Below are 19,305 nucleotides of genomic sequence, written 5' to 3' on the forward strand. Positions count from 1 at the left end.
AAAGTTAAAGATAAAAAGTAATAAAATCTGGATGTAGAAATCAAATTTTGCGATAATTTTTTGCGGACGAACTTTTAGTAATGTTCTAAACATGTCTGCAAAAAATTGTTCAAAAATTTAAGAGTTTAAGCATAAATTAAACAAATTTGAATTGAGTAGGGACTAATACTCAGTGCAGAAAAACAAAATTAGGGACTAAAAATGCTATTAAAATTAAGTAGGGACTAAACTTACAAGGTCGCTATTTTATAGGGACTAGAAACATAATTAACCCTATAACTAATGAAGAGACATTTTTCCCTTATGACTTTCATAACTTTAAATAACCCAGGAAACAAAACAACATATCGGTCACCATTATGACAAGTAACATAATTTCCTAACCTATTTGAAATAGAGTACCCTCCACATAAATATTCATAACCTCACATATATCAACTAATAAAATAGTTTCAGGAGAGAAATCTAGCTGCACTACCTATTTACTATGTACAGGAAATGAAATTAGAACTTATGTTCCTATATGATATATGAATCTTATAGCTAGTATATTCATGCAGGAATGCCACTACTCCTGAAATCCTATATATATAAGAAATAAAACCACATTCCTATAAAGCCATATTCCTAAAGTCATAAAACTTATGCACTAGACTATAATGCCTCTACATCAGAAGTGGAACTTATATATCATCTATATCAGTGAACAAACACGTACCATAACAGTCAACACAATAAGTGAAATTAAAGTTTTATTTAAAGGCATATGATACACAAAAATCATATATAATATAATTAACTTTATCTCTCACAAATATTCAGACTTTACTATTTTATTTTATTTTTTTTAACAACTAATTATATTCAAGAAAGAGAACAAACCACAAGGCAGTGGCAATAACTCGAGGTTACAAGGGGCAGAAAGGCATCCCACGCAGGCACCTAAACAGTTGCCTACCATGCTAAAGAAAACAAACCACAACAGTAGGAACTATAGCATACAGCACCACAGGCAAAAACTAACACAGCAAAAACAACAGAAATTAACCCGCTCCTAAGAATCCAAAACCCCAACCTTAGCGAGACAAGCATTCTCTAAGGTTCAAACACCGCTCATAATTTACTAATTAAAATTTCTTCTCTCTTCAAACGATTATGAATCATAATTTCTACTCTATAATACCTAACCATTATTCTAATATGATTAGTATGGGGAAGCGCCCTTACCTCGAAGTGCTTTCCTTGTGTGTTTTTATTTTGTGGAGATTCTACAGCCAACTCCACGAAATTGGGTACGGTGAAATGAGTTGTTTACGAAGCTTCCCAGAAGGTGAATATTCTTCAAATAAAAGAGAATCTATTATTAGAACAGAATTGAAGGTATTGACAGGAAAGGTTGTGGAGTTATTCTTACCTCAAACTTGCACTAGGATAAGGTTTATGAATGAGAGAGTTTGATAATGATGCGGAAGTGACCTGAGGTCAGTGTGTTGGGTTAAGAATATAAAAGGAAGGAAGTTGAGAGAATTAAGGAGGAGATCGTGTGAGTGAGTAGAAGCTGTAACCGACTTAACTAGTGAAGTGAGTTGGACAGATTAGGTCTGGGAGGTGTGTATGCTAGTGACTTGATGCAAAAACTAAGGATGACTAAGTCCACCGATAACTGATTTTCCCCACGTTTAATATTTTTCTCAAAACTTCTCTTCTAAATATAAAAAAAAATATATACATAAATTTGAAACAATTTAAGCTCACCAGTTCCAGAAGCACGTGCGGTCAAGAATCTCTTATTCTCACCTGAAATTTCTTCAAGAATCTCTTCAAATTAGCAGAGGTTTAAAAGTATAAATTTTTTGTAACAAAAGAATAGTATAAGTTTTTTGTAACAAAAGAATAGAGATTTTGGGGTTTTTACATTACCTTTTGAACTTGAAATATATAGAGAAAATTGTAGAGAACCGGGGTTCTCCGTTACCTCCGTTAAAGCCAGCTCTGACAGTAACCGAATAGGAAGAGGGAACTGATGGAAGTAGCAATAGATTTGGAATGAATCTATTCTGAAATCAAGAATCGGTTCAAGTATGAGAGATTAAAGGGTTATGAGAAGAAATCTAGAATAGATCTGAATCTGGAATCGATTGAAGATTTGTGAGAAGAAACCCCAAATCGATTTGGATTGAAGTGTTACGGGAAGGGGTTGAGCGATTGAGTTCAGGGAAGGAGTTCAAGGAATCGATCTGGAATCTGAGAAGATTTTGGGTGAGGAACTGTTCTGCAGTTTTTGTGGTTTGAGAGAAAGAAAAAGGTGAAAAAATTAGAAGAGAGTGAAAAATTGAGCAGGATTGTTTAAAGTTTTGGAGGTATTGAAATATATAGGGGCGCGTTTTACCCAAGACCCTATACCAACGGCAGACTTGCAATTTCGGTCCCAATGCTATCTATACCAACGCATTTCTTTACAGTCACTAAAGGTGACCGTTGCTATACGGCAAATTTCTTGTAGTGAAACCAAAGGGTTGACAAAAAAAATCTTCTACATTGTTAAGGTAGAAAAGGAAACAATAATAAAAGAAAAAAAATCTTATTTATCTTATTTCATAAAAAAAACTTCTACGCAAATCTCAATTTCCCATCAAGATCCAAAAAACTTCAAAGCAACCTTACAAAAATACTTCCATTTAATTTTTTTATTTTACCATCTTTCATGCGTTAACGCGTATGAGATGGTAATAAAAAAAATATATACTTTATTCATATTATTAGTATTCAATCAAAGAAAAATTAAATGCTATGTTAAATATAACTTAATCAAATAAACAAAACCAAAACTAAGATAAGTTATCAGTTCAAAGGCCCTCAAAGAACCGCATCATGCATATGCATGTGGTCTTCGGAAGTCGACGTCTCTGATTTTGCTCAGTGATCCATCTTCTTCAATCTGAAATATTATATACAAGATAAGAAAGCATTCTTTACGACAAATTATAGATGGAATAGCTAATCAATATATATTATCATTTCCAAGTATTAAGTGCAACAAGCAATATTATAATTTCTAAGAAAACATGAGAAAAACTATTAATATTCTCATTAACGATTATCAAAATATCTTGTCTCTTAAAACCATTTTCTTATACTATAGCTTGTCTAACAACATTAGAAAATGAAGAGTTGTTTAAAAATAAAAAAATATGAAGAAAGGCAGGTCCATACCCAATACTCATTTGTTGGAATCCTAAGTAACGTACGCATGCAATAAGCACCAGCATCATGAACAGCCAGACCAGAACCCTGCACGTATTAGATGATAGTCTAGCTTCAAACAAGTTTGCATCGTTGCACTTGCCACCATTATCAAACGTTGACAATTGCAGATTGCAAAAGAAAAAGAGGTTTTTTCAGATTCTGATACACTATAGTGCCATAATAACGCTGTTGTAGCAGCTCTTTGACAAACTTTGTACTAAATAGCATATTGTGGTGTGGAATTGCAGCAACGCTATAACCGCTATTTGACAACACCGTCGTCGTCATCATTACAATGCTATAATAGTATCCATACATTATAGTACCTTGGCAGGAGTTGGTAATTCTACTAGCAATTCACCGAGAGGGCCGACAATGTCAAAAGTTGCTATCTCAGCATTTGCTGGGGCAGGGGAAGCAAGCTCTATAAGCTGCATAAAAACAAGATGACATTAAAACAGTCAATAACTAGTATCAATGCTTTAAATCATGATAAGCCATAAGAGACTTGCAGCAGGTACTTAAACAAATTATACCGCGGAACCAGCGAAAACACATGGTTCAAGTTCTCTCACAGTTCCATCAGTCAAAATAAAGTTTGTAACAAGGTTGTCAAAATCGGGACTTTACTTCAGGTCGAAAGGGAATAGCAAAATCGGGACTCGTAAAATCGCAATCAAAATCGAAGGATTTTACTCAAGGACTTTTGTAGAATCGATATAGGAAATTGTAAAATCGCAATCAAAATCGATGGATTTTACCAAAAAATAATAATACTAAATATATGTTATAAATGGTATATAGTCATAAATGACTTAGTTTATAAGAAATCGTAAAATCGCAATCAAAATACATGGATTTTGCTTATTTTAGGATTCTACTATGGATTTAAGTCGTTGAAGGTGAAGAAAGTCGCAAAATCCTGGATTTTAGGATTTAAGTCGGGATTTTAACAACAATGGTTTGTAAAGCCTTCGGTTTTGACATCTATCACCCGGGTAACCAAGCAACATGTGTTTGCAATAACTGATCTCCCTGGTTCAATGACGAGTTTAAGACCGCGGGAAAGAACAAGCTCCCGTACCTACTCCAGCCATGGAAATAAAAAATTTCAATAAGTAAAATGTACATTTAAATAAGAACATGTCTAGCTATATATGTGATATTAAATGGTAGATAAAAAGAAGCGTATTGTGATTTATAACATATACATGCAAATGAAACACAGGATAGACTGAAACTTAGATAAATATTACATCTAGTCATTTCCTAGAAACTATCTGTTGGACATGTGTTAGAGAGTGCTGAATGAACCTTGATCAGGACAAGGTTCAAGTGAACCGTCGGCATTGTTAGAGAGCTAGAACAACATTACTAGAAATAAAATAAAAAATAGCAATAAAAACAATAAAGATAAATGAACTAAAGAAAATAAAATAACATTTTCATTCATTTCATTCCTTTGGATTTTGTGTCAAAGACACTATATATAGGAAAGATAGTAACCCTAATGAGCCTAAAGACTAAAGACCTAATTTAAAGGTCCAACTAAAAACACTTCAAAGGAAAGATCGACTAACATTATTTTACTTATAAACTAAATATCTAAATTATCCATTTGAGCCTAATTGCATTCTCTAACATTACCGATGGGTTCACTTGAACCTTGTCCTCAAGGTTCTAGCTCTCTAGCTCTCTAACAACATGCAACATGTATAAAGCCTAGACAATCTTTGCATTACAGACCGGTTTTGCGTGGTTGAATTGAATCCAAAAACTAAGAATCATCAACAAAAATTTAATCTACTTTAGATCCAAGTATGTAATAAATAACAATATATACGTTCACGTACTTTTTACAAATGTAATAGTTTTAAAATGGATTAGTTATCTCATGTCTCTGCGTCTCTCAATAACAAAGCGGACATATATATATATATATATATATATATATATATATATATATATATATATATATATATATATATATATATATATATATATATATTAAAATAATAACAATGTCTATTCTTCAGCGGTGTTCCTTATTATTCTTATAAGAAATTACAAACTTGATCAAATATAAAGTGAGTTATATGAATAGAGTCCCTCACAGTATCAATTAGATCTCTGGGTTTAGGAAGGTGTACAGCATAACCAAACCTATATTCACAACCAATATGTAAATAATCAACTTCGAAACCTCGAGCTCGAATTTCATCAATGTAGTTGACCGTAATAGTGGCTAGATCCCTGAAAATTTCTACCTGGAAAGGGGGGAAAAATAACAAAGAAAAACCAATCCAACGTTTATATTTGATAAAGATAAAACACGTGTACAACAATGCTAATTGACCTATCAAACCATAAATGCATTATAAAAGAAGAATTCTTGATGTTATTTTTCTAGAAATATAGCATTGCTCAAAGAACATAGGTGAAGCATAAAAATAAAGACATTTTCGGATAACCTCGTTCATGGTTCCTCCAACACGACAGTGGGTTCCTACAAGCTTTAGCTCAGCAGGATGCTCCTTGACAGCATCTAAAAAACACTTCAGCTTCTCATCTCTAATGTCAGGTTTAGAGTTCCACCCGGTAGCAAAATGAGGATACTAAGAATAACAAAGATAAAACTTTTGGATATTTTTATAATATACTTATAAAACAAAATATTAACCATGCAGGAGTATTTTTGAACAGTGTGTCAGCCGGCCACCTTCTGAACCAAATTCTAGTGTTGCTTCTACCTTCTCATGCAAAACATGAATCAAGGAAGCACCCAAGCATAATTTGAAGAGAATTTTGTTCATCAAAAAACTTCCCCCCTGCAACCCTTGCATGCTCTTATTTCAAATATTGATTTGAAAAATAGAATCTTCGGGTCAAGTCATGCTCCTTTATCAAGTGGAAAAGGCAAAGTTCATTTTGGAAGGACTTGTTCCGATTCCACCACCACCAAGGTAGGATATATGATGTATCCCAATGTTTCTAGTTCCTAGTTTCTTGTTTCATTTGCATTAGCTCCAAATGGGAAAAAAAAAAAAAACAGTTTTTATATAATATTGTTTCATTTGCATTAGTTCCAGGGGCGGATCCATGTTGGGGCAATGTGGAGCTATAGCTCCACATGCTTTTTCCTTTTTTTTTTTTTTTTTTTTATAATAGATAAAACGCAGCGGTAGAATACTTAACTTTTACAGTCTGTTTTATGCTTGAGTCCTGCAAAGTCATTTGCAGCATTTGATGTAAACAAGTTATTGAGGATTATTGAGTTTTATCCAAATGACTTTATAGATGTGCCGAAAGTGGCGTTACACACTCAACTTAAGAATTATGTTACAAAGGTTCGATCTGACCCAAAATTTGCTAAGTTGAAAGGGCTTTAATCTTTGTGCAAAACTTGTGGAAACAAATAACTGCAACACATTTGCTATGATTTATAAACTTTTGAAGTTGGCTTTGCTCTTGTCGGTAGCAACTGTAAGTGTTGAACATGTTTTTTCAGATATGAAAGTTGTGAAGAGTAACCTATGTAACAAAATGGGTGATCAGTGGCTAAATGACCGTCTTGTAACTTATATATAGAAAAAGATGTTCTTTTAACAATTAGCAATGACGTCATTTTAACTCATTTTCAACAAATGGATAGTAAAACGATTTTCATTGTAATGTATTGTATCAAACAACATTATTTCTTATTTTTAATATAGTTTGCATTATTGTTTCTTTGAAATTTTAGCTCCACATGTACCTAAAGTCTGGATCCGCCCCTGATTAGTTCCTAGTATATTAAAGATGCTCTTCTGATGTTTGTCATATCCAATATTCTCACCTTAATCCTATGTTAGGTTCACGAGAAGTTTTAGAGAAAGCCTCTGTATTGCGAGCGAGCTACACTTTGTAGTTTCAACAAAATCACGGTGTCATTGTGATTTTTTTCTAACCTACTGCCAGACATGCCTCTAGACCAATTGTGGTTATCATTTTCTGCTGTTTCGTTATATGATGTAGCATTTGTGTTTGTACATTTTTCAGTGCTTCTAACAGGAACTTAAAATTCTCAAGAGGTGGCAGAGTTTTACATCCTACAAGGAAAGACCATGATGAATGTCCGGTGAGTTGTTTCCATAATGCAGTTTTTTAACCTTGATCTTTAAAATTGTGAAAAGCGGCGATTGTATTTGACACTTTACACTGTGTTGGCCTTGAATTTTTCTGAATGTGAGTTGAGGTAATTCATTGGCTTTAGCATGACTTGAACAGGCATCGCCACTAAGGGATTCTAGGATACAAACTCCATTGCATGACAGCCTTAATTGTTTAAACAGGAAAGCTTCTTCAAATCATAGAGCATGCACGTAAGCTATATATCGATTTAATGGCCCTAGTCTCATTTTGGTTTGCTCTACCAATGGAACTTATTTCTAGATTCTTAACTGCAAGATTTCCTTTAACCAATTTTGTTTGATATTGCATAGACTGAGATAACTCAAAGAATTCACCAATCCTTTGGAAACTTCTTTGAATCTGTCCGTGATGCAGTTGCTTACCATTTACAAATAAATGAAAAGAAAATAGCACCTAGTTTTCAAAAAAATGCTAAAAGCTCAAAGTGGAAAACAAATATACCCGTGGATCTAATTCGTGAATAATTCGAAGTAAAATATTCACCCTCTTTCCAGCAATTCTTGCAGCCGCCACGGTGTTTTCCAAGTCAAACTCACAGTCAATGTTGACAAACACACCTGCTTCGGCAGCCAAGACCAAATCCTCCAAGGTTTTCTCATATGAATGAAAGATACACCTATTCATTCAGATTACCACCAAAAAATACACTAAGAGTCTCATAAATTTTCAACAACAGAAAAGAATAACTGATGAAAAGATCGCCAAACAATAACTGAACCAGAGGCATGCAGGTTCTAATCTTAATTTCCATATTGAAAAATTTACACTAAAACTTCTTATCAAACATGACCCAATTTAGGCAAGAGCAAAACTCAGTTTGAACTAGCCCAACACAGAAATTGTTGGCACATGGGGGATTCAAACCCGAGACCTAAAGAGGAGCACACTCTTAGGTGGTACCAAGCCTTCACTAGCAGGCCAATCCCAGGGGATGACATAATTGATTGGGTTCATATATAATTACACTATAGGTTAAGTAATTTGAGATTGTAAAATTAAGATCATAAAAATTACAAAAACAAGTTGATTAAAAATATTGAATCATAAAAAACCAATTTACGTTTATCAAAAGCTTAAAAAAAAAAACACATTTAAGTAATTTTAACTAAAAATGAAATGTGATAAAGGTGAACCAACTTTGTGGGATCAAATCCAGCAAGAAGAGCACGTTTAAGGTCCTTTCCATTAGCAAGCACAGCACCAGAACTCAAGCTTTTCAAATGTTGGAGAATGCTGTGATTATTATTGGCCTCAACAGCATAACCTTAATATGGAAGGTAACCCTTCCAATTGTTATCAAAATCGCGACTTAAGTCCCAAAATCCTGGTTTTTGCGACTTTGCGTAGCTTCAACGACTCAAATCCATAGCAAAGTCCCAAAAACAGGCAAAATCCTATCAAAATCGCATAAAATCGCACAAAATCGTGAAATCCGTTCAAAATCGCAGGATTTTGATGGATTTTGAAGGATTTTGTTCATTCTTTTATAAGGGTCAATTTTTGATCCGGTTCGTAAATTGACCCGATTTGGATCCATTACCGGTTCTATAAATACCCTAAATGCCAAAAAATTTCATTCTTTCACTTCCCCCACACTTTCCTTCATTCTTTATGACTACTAAAGAATATTTGTATCTAGCTTTGAGTCATTTATGTATATGTATTTTGAGGACTTTGAACTTTAGTTATTTATGACTATATGCAATTTATAACATATATTTAACATTGTTTTGTTTTGGTAGAATCCTCGATTTTGATTGCGATTTTACGAGTCCCGAGTTTGCTATCCTATATCGATTCTACAAAAGTCCCTGAGTGAAATCCTTCGATTTTAATTGCGATTTTACGAGTCCCGATTTTGCTACTCCCTTTCGACTTGAAGTAAAGTCCCGATTTTGATAACCTCTTGATAAGGTTGAAAATTTCTAGTAATTTGTGGTTTACTATACAGATAAAATGATTGTTTTTGAACTAATTCCATAATCTCGTCTACCCTGCGACCTTCGCAGTATAAATACCCATCTTCGGGACTTGGTGAAAGCAGGATGAAGAGGAGTGTTTTCTGGGGATAGAACTGCTTTAAAAACAAGGGGTTTGAGGATGCGTGGTTTGAGAGGGAGAATGAGGTTTTGGGGTAAAGGGTTTTTGAGGAATGAGTGATTGTGGGATACAGGAAGAGAACAAGTGTGAGAAAGGACGTGTGCTGTGCCTGCCATGGTGATCATGCAAAACCCTACGTCTCGTTAAAGTCTGAGAATGAGGTTTTCTAAAACCCCTTTTCAAATTTTTGTAACTGTCTTTCCTTTATGAACGTGGCATTGGTCTTTAGCCAAATCTTAATTCTCTCAAACATGCTAGTATTTTAAATGCATATAAATTATAGAAAATAAAATTGATATCTCACTATTATGCCTGCTTGACCAAACCACGCCTAATGATGGCATTTAACGGTCGGTTACACTATAATCACTTCATATTCAAAATAACTTTGTTTAGAGGTTTCAAAACCTAGAGAGTGAGGTGTGACTTGTGAGACCAAAAGAGAAGTAAACAACTCAGATTTCCATAAATCTTTCTTCCGTTTCCTAACCTTGGTATGAGAGACACTTTCTTTCTCAAAATTTAGTTATTGTTAATCTATGAATGTTAATTGAGTATAGTTTCTTATTCTGTTTTTTCATTTATAATTTGAATGTGTTGTTGATATTGATGAATGATATATCTCTTAATGATTTGATTCTTGAAGGTGTTTATTTTTTAGAAATAGAATAGGTTTTGTGATTGGAGAAACAAGTTTCATGATATGTTTCTGTCGATATTAATGCTTGCATGTTTAACTTTCGTATGATGTTGTTTTACTGTAAAAAAAAATTTATTGGTAAGAAATTAAAGACAAATACAACCAGATTTGTGCACAACAGTCTACATTTTAACTAATCCAGGACTAATCAACTTAATATCTGTGCACTTTATGCAGAATTATGGAAGCGAATTCATGGTAGTCCTAGGAGAAATGCTCAAGCACCGCAGAAACCTAATGAAGACCGTTGGGAGCAGATGATGCAAGTTATCCAAGAACAAACAGCCGTTGCCATTAATTTGGTGAATCGCCTTGCTGAAATCGATGGCCTAGTTCAACCTCCTCCACCTGAAGCCCCGAATCGAGTCTTCTTCGACTTTTACAAGCTCAAGCCTCCACCTTTCACCGGAGGGCACGATCCATTGGAAGCCCAATCTTGGCTAGATGAATTGAATAAGATTTTTGAAGTTGTGCAATGCACGGACAAACAAAAGGTAACTTTTGCTGCATATATGCTTAAGGGAGCAGCAAATAATTGGTGGAACTTGGCAAAATCCTGCTTGATGGCTAAGGGAAAGCCAATGAACTGGGAAAAATTTCAAGAATTGTTCCTTGATAGGTATTTTCCAAAGTTTATACCAGAACAGAAAAGAGAAGAATTTATGGATCTTCGGCAAGGAGGTATGTCAGTGGCGGAGTATGTGGCCAAATTCGAAGAGTTAGCTAGGTATTATGCCCCAGAAGAGAAGATGATGATTTATCGATTTGAGCGGGGACTAAGGCCTGATATCAGAAAAAACATAGGCCCAGTTGAGTTCACTAGATATGCCGCATTAGTGCACAAGAGTTTCATTGCAGAGGAGAGCTTGAAGAAGGATCAAGAAGAACGCCAACTGAAACGCCAACATGTTTCCTTAACCAACAATCGTTATTAGTTGTGATATTTGACTCTTATGCATCTTATTCCTTTACTTCTGCCGAGTGTGTTCTTCCGAGTGTGCACTCTTGGTCTTTTTTTTTTGTCTAAGAGAGTTTCTTTCATGTTTATTTGATTTGTCTTCCTTTAAAAGGAATGGATGCCATATTAGGATTGGATTTGATTTGCGTTTATATATATCGAACCTGCATGCTCATATCGGGTGTACTTGTTCTAGTTTAGACCCTATTGGCATGTTTCGTTTTCATGACTGAATCACTTTCAGGATGCAGTATTAATCACATTTGTTTTCAACGTTGAGTGTGCTTAAGCATACATTCTTTACATTTAATGTCAATCTTTTGAATGTTGCAGGACCAATAAATAATATTCTTGTTCTTAGACAAGAAAATGACTCAATTAATCATAACAAGCAGCCTTAGAAAAGAAGGAAGCTTATTTAACCCATTTGGAAAAATGTGCAAATTCAATCGATGAATAGTTCAGTTCTCGAAAACAACTGAGCTGAACCAGAAATATAGTTTAGGAAAATTGAACTGAATGGTTTAATTGCTTCGGTGCACCATGGTTTCAGTTTATAACCGGACTGTTTCGTTTACCGTAAACCAAACTGTTAATGCCATGTATGTTTTGAATTTCGTAAATAATCGAACTAAAGATTAAGGTGTCAGTTGGTGAATTGTGTTTTGAAATCCCAGTTTACTTCATGAAGTCACAAAAACAGTTTTCTTCTTTCAGTGCAGTTCAGTTTGTTTTACGGTTCAGTTTTTTATATTTTCACTGTCCTAATCGTCAGTCTTGGGGTAGCAAGAGATGCATGGACATGAATGGTTCATACCTTTGTTCTCATGTGATTTTTAGTTATTGTAAGGACTTTTAGGTTTGTATATAATGATGGTTGTGTATCTTTAATATTCATAGCTATCATGACCTAAGATTATTTTGATGAGATAGTAAGAGATATTTTCCCGTTTAACCGAAGACCTTGGGTCTGAATTCAGTCCTAGGAATGTAGTAATGTTAAATCTATTGAGGGAGAGATTTGTTATCCATTGTGATCCTATGCGACTTGAGGGATTGGTTTCTGAAGTTGCGCATAGAGAATACCTGGTTCACACCAGAAAATATTCACAACTATTAGTTTTTATTATTTAAGGATTTAATTTGTATACATTGTCAATATACACTTATATCCTCTAGTATGAAGGAAGACGGGATCGTGTGATGAGACGCCCCACTTTCCAAGATCCATTGAATCTGTCCATTACCAGCCATGACTGATGGTTCGTTCCCTTGAATTGTATCCCATGCAGAGCATGACCTGTAATCATAACTTACTTCTAAAGTCACATGGTTGGTTGCGATTTGCTGACGTTGTAAAGCTTTTTACACTGACAATATATCAAAATTAAACTCATTATTTAAAGGATAGTTATTATTTAATCCTGTTTGTGAGTTAACATCTCTTTTAACTTATGTATCAGAGTCAAGGTTCTGTTGCTGCTTTTGAAATGGAGATAGCAAGGTTGTCAAAATGGGGACTTTACTTCAGGTCGAAAGGGAATAGCAAAATCGGGACTCGTAAAATCGCAATCAAAATCGAAGGATTTTACTCAAGGACTTTTGTAGAATCGATATAGGAAATTGTAAAATCGCAATCAAAATCGATGGATTTTACCAAAAAATAATAATACTAAATATATGTTATAAATGGTATATAGTCATAAATGACTTAGTTTATAAGAAATCGTAAAATCGCAATCAAAATACATGGATTTTGCTTATTTTAGGATTCTACTATGGATTTAAGTCGCAAAATCCTGGATTTTAGGATTTAAGTCGGGATTTTAACAACAATGGGAGATAGAGAAACTAAAACGTGATTGCCAAAAGTCAGTACAGATGGTTAACAAATGGAAAAAAATGTATGAAAACTTGCATCAATTTTGTGTAAAGGAGATGCTAGATGGAAATGAGAAATAAGACATGTTCTAGTCAGGCACGTTTTTAAATCTTCCGGCGTACCCTAAGTAGGGGATTTGAACCTACGACCAATCGGTTAACAATCGAGCGCCTCGAGTATCTTGATACACTGAGAATTACCAGATACGAATAAAAATACAATTGGTGTATTTATCTCTAGCTCTAGCATCACAAGGTTCCCTTCTGCATTTTGTTTTGTTTCCTCTTATTTTATTATCAGTAATTTTTTGGGTTCCTATACTCTGCTACATTGTTTATTAACCTATCTGCCTTTGAGTCTTATTTTGAGAATCTTCATCCCTTATGTTAGGAGTATTATGTAAACCACGTCTTCACATAAAATCTTAAGACATTGAATATTTGAGCACATTTTTTTATAAATCATTCATTTAGTTTATTCTTAGTCGACATTGGACTGCTCACTCACTTTGTATATTAAAACCTACTCTTTTCACTTACGCCAAAAGAGTAAGTTTGAATAGCATCGTAGTCTTTTCGGATTTAAATTTGATACATTACTGCTGTATTTTTTTTATAATTATTGTTGTTCATTATTCAATTATGTATTATAAGATTAGCATAAAAGCTTATTATTTATTTGCATAAACTATTATTCATAAGATCAAAAATAAGTCAATCCAAACGGGAAGTGTGTTTTGTGATTTACTAAAATTTTTATTTTTCATAAGATCAAAAATAAGTCAATCCAAACGAGAAGTGTGTTTTGTTATTTACTAAAATTTGTTATTGTCGTGTGTATTAAGTTTTTTTTTTTTGGATAAATTAAAGAGTATAATCCCAAATGAAAGAATAACTCTTAAAGTGTGTTTGGATGATGAACTTTTTGAGCTAATGTAGTTTTAGAGAATGTAGTTTTAGAGTAAAAAACAATTTTTTTTTTTGGTCAAGAAGCCTAGCGGCTAGAGAAATTCACCTTAAAGGTGAATAAGTGGGGTGTCTGGGGTTCGAACCCCGGCCCCTGCATAAAAAATGCATTATCCCTTACCAAGTGAGCTAAGCTCACGGAGACAATAAAACAATTTTTTTTAATGTAAATTGTATTGTTTGAATGATAAATTTATTAAAAAAAATTAAAATGAAAGGAATTTAGGATGTATTTTGTCAAATATACCCTTTAAAAACCAAAAATTTGAAATTCAATCATTACTCTGCTAAATGAGAATCTCATATTCGTTTTTGTAATTCTTTTAAATTGGTAAAATTGGTTTCTATCTTACGCATTAGTCTTTCTTTTTGCAAACTGGTCACTATGTTTTTAAAAAAATGGTCCCTATTTTATTTGTATTTTTATAAATTGGTCCTTAAAAGAGACTATACCTATTTAGATATTAATGAGCTTGACATGAATATAATATATGTTAGAAAATTAAGACATTTGATTCGTGTAGTCAGATTTCATTTTATGGGATAAAACTTGGTTATCATTAAATTGGTCCCAATAAATTTTTAAAATTTACAAGTTAATCCCAAAAGTTTGCAAATTGATCCCTATTTTATATATTTTAAAATGAGCACTCAACTTTTTCAAATTTAAAATATGTCACAAATCTTTTAAAGCTCACATTTGAAATCACTTTTCATTATATAATTTATATTTTCATCTAAAATATTTATAATTTATATTTTCATCTAAAATATTTTAATAATATAACAGTCGAACAAAATTAAGAACAATGAATTTTATTGCTCTATCCAAATAAAAAAATTTAGAGATGAAGAAAACTCGATTGAAACATTTAAATGGCTTAAAATTCTAATTTTTTTTAGAATCTATATAATTATCCTATTCAAACACACTTTGAAAAAATTATAGTAAACTATGAAATTAGTCTTGATGACTTTGTAGAATGCTCTTAATTAAGTCAATCAAATTATGAATATTTCGGAAAAAGTCATTAACTGTTATGAAACTAAAGAAATAGGAACAAGAATAAAGTAGAGAGAAGTAGAGAAGGAGAAAGAAAGTGAAGAGAGATGATTCTATTATTCTCTTGTGATGTACAATTAAGTTACATATGAGCTCTATTTATAGAGAAATACAATGACTTTGAGAACAAGCACCAATGACTTGGGGAGCAAGCACAATATAGCCCAGTAAGCTAATAATATGACCCAGTAACCCAATTGCTATATGGACATCCACTTATAATATTCATAACACTCCCCCTTGGATGTCCATCGACGATATACCTCATTAAAACCTTACTAGAGAAAAACCCAATGGAAAAAAAATCTAGTGAAGGAAAAAGAGTACAACATCCTTTTGTGTCATAATCTGCCTCATTAAAAACATTACCAGGAAAACCCAGTGGGATAAAACCATAGTTAAGAGAAAAAGAGTGCAGAACACATTTATCTCTCCCCCTCATAAAGACAATTATATTTGAGACGAAGAAAGTCAAATAATCTTTTATGCTTGTTACTCAAAAGCTTTACTTGACGGTGACTTTGTAGAAAGATCCGATTTATCTCCATATTCTTCTCTAAATTAGAAGCTCTTGAGATATTTTAATATGAAGTTGTTGAAAGATCCTCCTTTCAAAATTAGAAAACCGCAAGTTTCTTGTATGTGTAAAATCATAATTCTTAATAAAGAGCATTCTCCACTTCTTTGATGTGTTGTTAACATTTTCAAATTATCGGATGATATTGTTGTTTCTCTAAGATACAAATTGTATGCTTGACTTTGTTGCAATATCTATATTTACTAATATTAACAAAAATAAAATACCATGATATATATAATAAGCAAAATACATTAATGTCCTCACCTGACCAATTCAAATTGTTCATAATTTTTCTGATGACGTGATCTTTACTCACATCAAGTGAAATCACAATCATTCTATCACATAATCAACTAGATTTGTCCATGTCGACCATTATATAACAAATTTTAGAATCTCTTCGAGAGTTCTAAAAATATTTATACCATCATCATAAAATCGATTATAACAAATTCATTTCAATATCCTTAAAATGGACAAATGATGTCACATCATCAATAGTTTTGATTGTGTGTCTTACGCAGATGAAATCCTTCAGGGAGTTTCATATAACCATCACTATTAACTGAGCCATACAAATATATTGTAGCACATTTTTTTTATATAATTTGAGTCTTTCATGTGCTACCAAACTTAATGAAGTATGAATTCACTTTAGGTGAATATGTCTTTTAAATCAGACATTTATCAATCCACTTCCAGGGAACATATCAAACTCTCTATATATGTATTTTACCATTCTAATTCCCTTTTCGCGAGAAAAATCATACGTATCCATTTAATTTCACACCTTCAAGTATGCAGACTACAAGTCAGAACAAAGCCTGCTTTATGAAGCGAGTTTGATTTCACTAGAATTGTATCTTTTTCATTTGCAAATATTTTCATTATCAATAACTTTAATAGAATTTAACCCATGATCCTCATTATTATTCATCACATATAGCGCTTTATTATATCCAAAAACACGTCAACGTTGACTTCATTTCAGTTCCATCTCATTCCATTGAGATCTTTCATTCATGACATAATTTATTAATATTTCATAAGTTTCAGGTACCTGATCAGTTCCTCTGGAACTGAAAAAATCAATTATGTCATAAAACTCTTTTTAGAGTTTCTATATACTTGTTTGAGTTATCATTCCTTTAAGCTCCTTTTCTTATTCAAGACTTTTTATATTTGGAACCGATTGATCTATCATGCTTCAGGCACAATTGAAACTCATTTGCAATATTAGATTATCCAACATGTAAATCTATTTCGTTTGGAGCATTAGCAGCTGATATTTGATTTGTTTACCTTTGCAAATGAGTTATATCTTGAGGATCAAGACAAGACAATAATATTTCCTTTCAAATAATTTATTTGAACTTCAGGTTCACATTTGCAGCTGTTTATTACCTCCCCCTAATATTGGGAAAACTAATCCATCAATTGATAATCAGCCTACTAGGCTGTAAATAAGTTGGCTCAATATAATTTATAATAGATGGAGATTCACATCAAATATGTTTTTCCAATATTCTTTCAAGATTTATCTTAGTGCAATATATTGGAGCAACTGTGATATACACAACACATCCAAAAATTCACTTAGATGAGAAATATCATGTGATTAACCTAAAATCAATGATAGATCAAGGGGAGGACTTCTATATAGTAATGTGTTGGCTTGATGCAAATCAATATCTCAACATATAAGATTATTGATTCCCAAAATAGAGTTTATAAGACATGGTCTCACAACCAAAATAGAGTTTATAAGGTATGGTCTGATAAGTATCAATCATACGATTAACTTTAGACGTCTAAAGAATGGATCCTCAAGTCCATTTTTATGAGCATATGCTACCAGTTGTTCCATATCAATTTCAATTGACGAATGATACTTATAAAATGCTTTCCGAAAAGTTTAGAAAATAAATTCTTAGTCAAATTTGTTGACATAATAATCTCACAAACTTCTGGTTGTGAATATACATGTGATCATTTAGTTGATGCATTGATTCAAATCATATAATATTCAAGTGATTCACATGATCAGTGTATTAATTTAAATACCACCTTATATAAGTGAGACACTCATTCTTTTAAATTGTTAACTTTCTCAGGGAACTAGGAACACGCAATGGTTACTAGATTGAAGAATCTTCTGGCTCTTCAATATATTTCCATTTTTTCAACTAGTTTCTGCATCATAATAGATCCGGGATAACCCAACCGGTCTTGCCAACGATAAATTTAATATAATTTGTAAACTTCTAGTTTACGATATTACGTGCTTCCATTGTACAAATAATATAATATGTAAACTTCATGTTTACAATAATACGTGCTTCCATTGCACTAATGTAAGTGTAGTTACGATATTACTTGCTTCCATTGCACAAATAATATAATATGTAAACTTCATGTTTACAATAATACGTGCTTCCATTGCACTAATGTAAGTGTAGTATAAATCAAAGATAAAAATAATTTTTTTTACTACACTTGTTTTCTCGAGAGTATAAAATTTGTACTACACTTACATTAGTTCAATGGAAGCACGTATTAGTATAAAATTAAATTTTTTTTAAACCAAAAAATAAAATAATAATTAAATCACGAGATAATTTCAACTAAATCATAAATCAATAAACATGGAAATTTGGTGAAAAAAATACACACCTATTCACAAAAGAAATGAGTTTTTTATGTTCTTCAGGAACTATTCACAATCAAATTAATTATTTGTGCAATCCATGCATCACTATTGAATTCTTCAGGAATTCATGGAGAATAAAATTGGTTGATTTTTAAGTTTTTTATGTTTTTCAAGAACTATATAACTGATCTAATCTGTTATTTGTATGATACTTCGTGGATGTATCACTACTGAATTCTCAGGAATTCATGGAGAATAAATAAAAATCGAGTTGTTTAAGTTCTTCAGAAACTATACTACAAATTTAAACAAGAAAATTAATTTTCTAAATCATCCTTTAGAGATGTAACTCTTTTGATGAATTCATCCAGAATTCACAAAAAAAATATTGAGTTCTTCAGGAACTACACTTTTGAATTCTTCAGGAATTCATATAGAATAATATTGAGTTCTTCGGGAACTACATAATAGATCTCTTTAATTTTATAATATGAGATCAATCCTTATGCAATACTTCATGAATGCATATGGAATAAATAAACACAATAATATAATACAATTCACATAATAGTGGTTTAATGTATCTATAAGAAACTGATTCCAATTGCTGGAATTGTAATAGTATAGTCTATAATCATCGATACAAAAATTAAAACTTATTTTCATATAAATAGATTAAAAAGAATTACATACCTCAGTTGATTAGAGTTTCGTGCTGATAACGTGTTATGAAACTAAAGAAATAGGAACAAGAATAAAGTAGAGAGAAGTAGAGAAGGAGAAAGAAAGTGAAGAGAGATGATTCTATTATTCTCTTGTGATGTACAATTAAGTTACATATGAACTCTATTTATAGAGAAATACAATGACTTTGAGAACAAGCACTATTAAACTGATGACAAGTTGATCAATATATTTAACAACTTACTATCAATTAGGTCCTTATATTTAACATATACATACCTGATGT

General features: G+C 32.4%; 1 protein-coding gene, 1 long non-coding RNA gene and 1 pseudogene across 2 annotated transcripts; 1 reads left to right on the forward strand and 2 right to left on the reverse strand.

Annotated features, from left to right (window-relative positions):
- Nucleotides 1-39: 39 nt before the first annotated feature.
- On the reverse strand, nt 40-2,330 carry LOC146904577 (uncharacterized). The gene is made up of 3 exons (XR_015019351.1): nt 1,921-2,330; nt 1,756-1,797; nt 40-1,339 (listed from the first exon to the last, which is right to left on the reverse strand). It is a non-coding gene; the product is annotated as an uncharacterized LOC146904577 (long non-coding RNA).
- Nucleotides 2,331-2,869: 539 nt separating this feature from the next.
- Nucleotides 2,870-9,653, reverse strand: LOC146904578 (diaminopimelate decarboxylase 1, chloroplastic-like; annotated as a pseudogene).
- Nucleotides 9,654-9,874: 221 nt separating this feature from the next.
- On the forward strand, nt 9,875-11,172 carry LOC146904579 (uncharacterized). Its single transcript, XM_085728320.1, has 2 exons — nt 9,875-9,887; nt 10,415-11,172. The coding sequence occupies exons 1-2, from the start codon at nt 9,875-9,877 to the stop codon at nt 11,170-11,172; spliced, it is 771 nt and encodes a 256-aa protein (XP_085584446.1).
- Nucleotides 11,173-19,305: the final 8,133 nt, after the last annotated feature.

The sequence above is a fragment of the Medicago sativa genome, chromosome 7 (genome assembly GCF_051527215.1).
Source record: "Medicago sativa cultivar Bolivia chromosome 7, Bolivia_mono, whole genome shotgun sequence".
Lineage (NCBI taxonomy): Eukaryota > Viridiplantae > Streptophyta > Magnoliopsida > Fabales > Fabaceae > Medicago > Medicago sativa.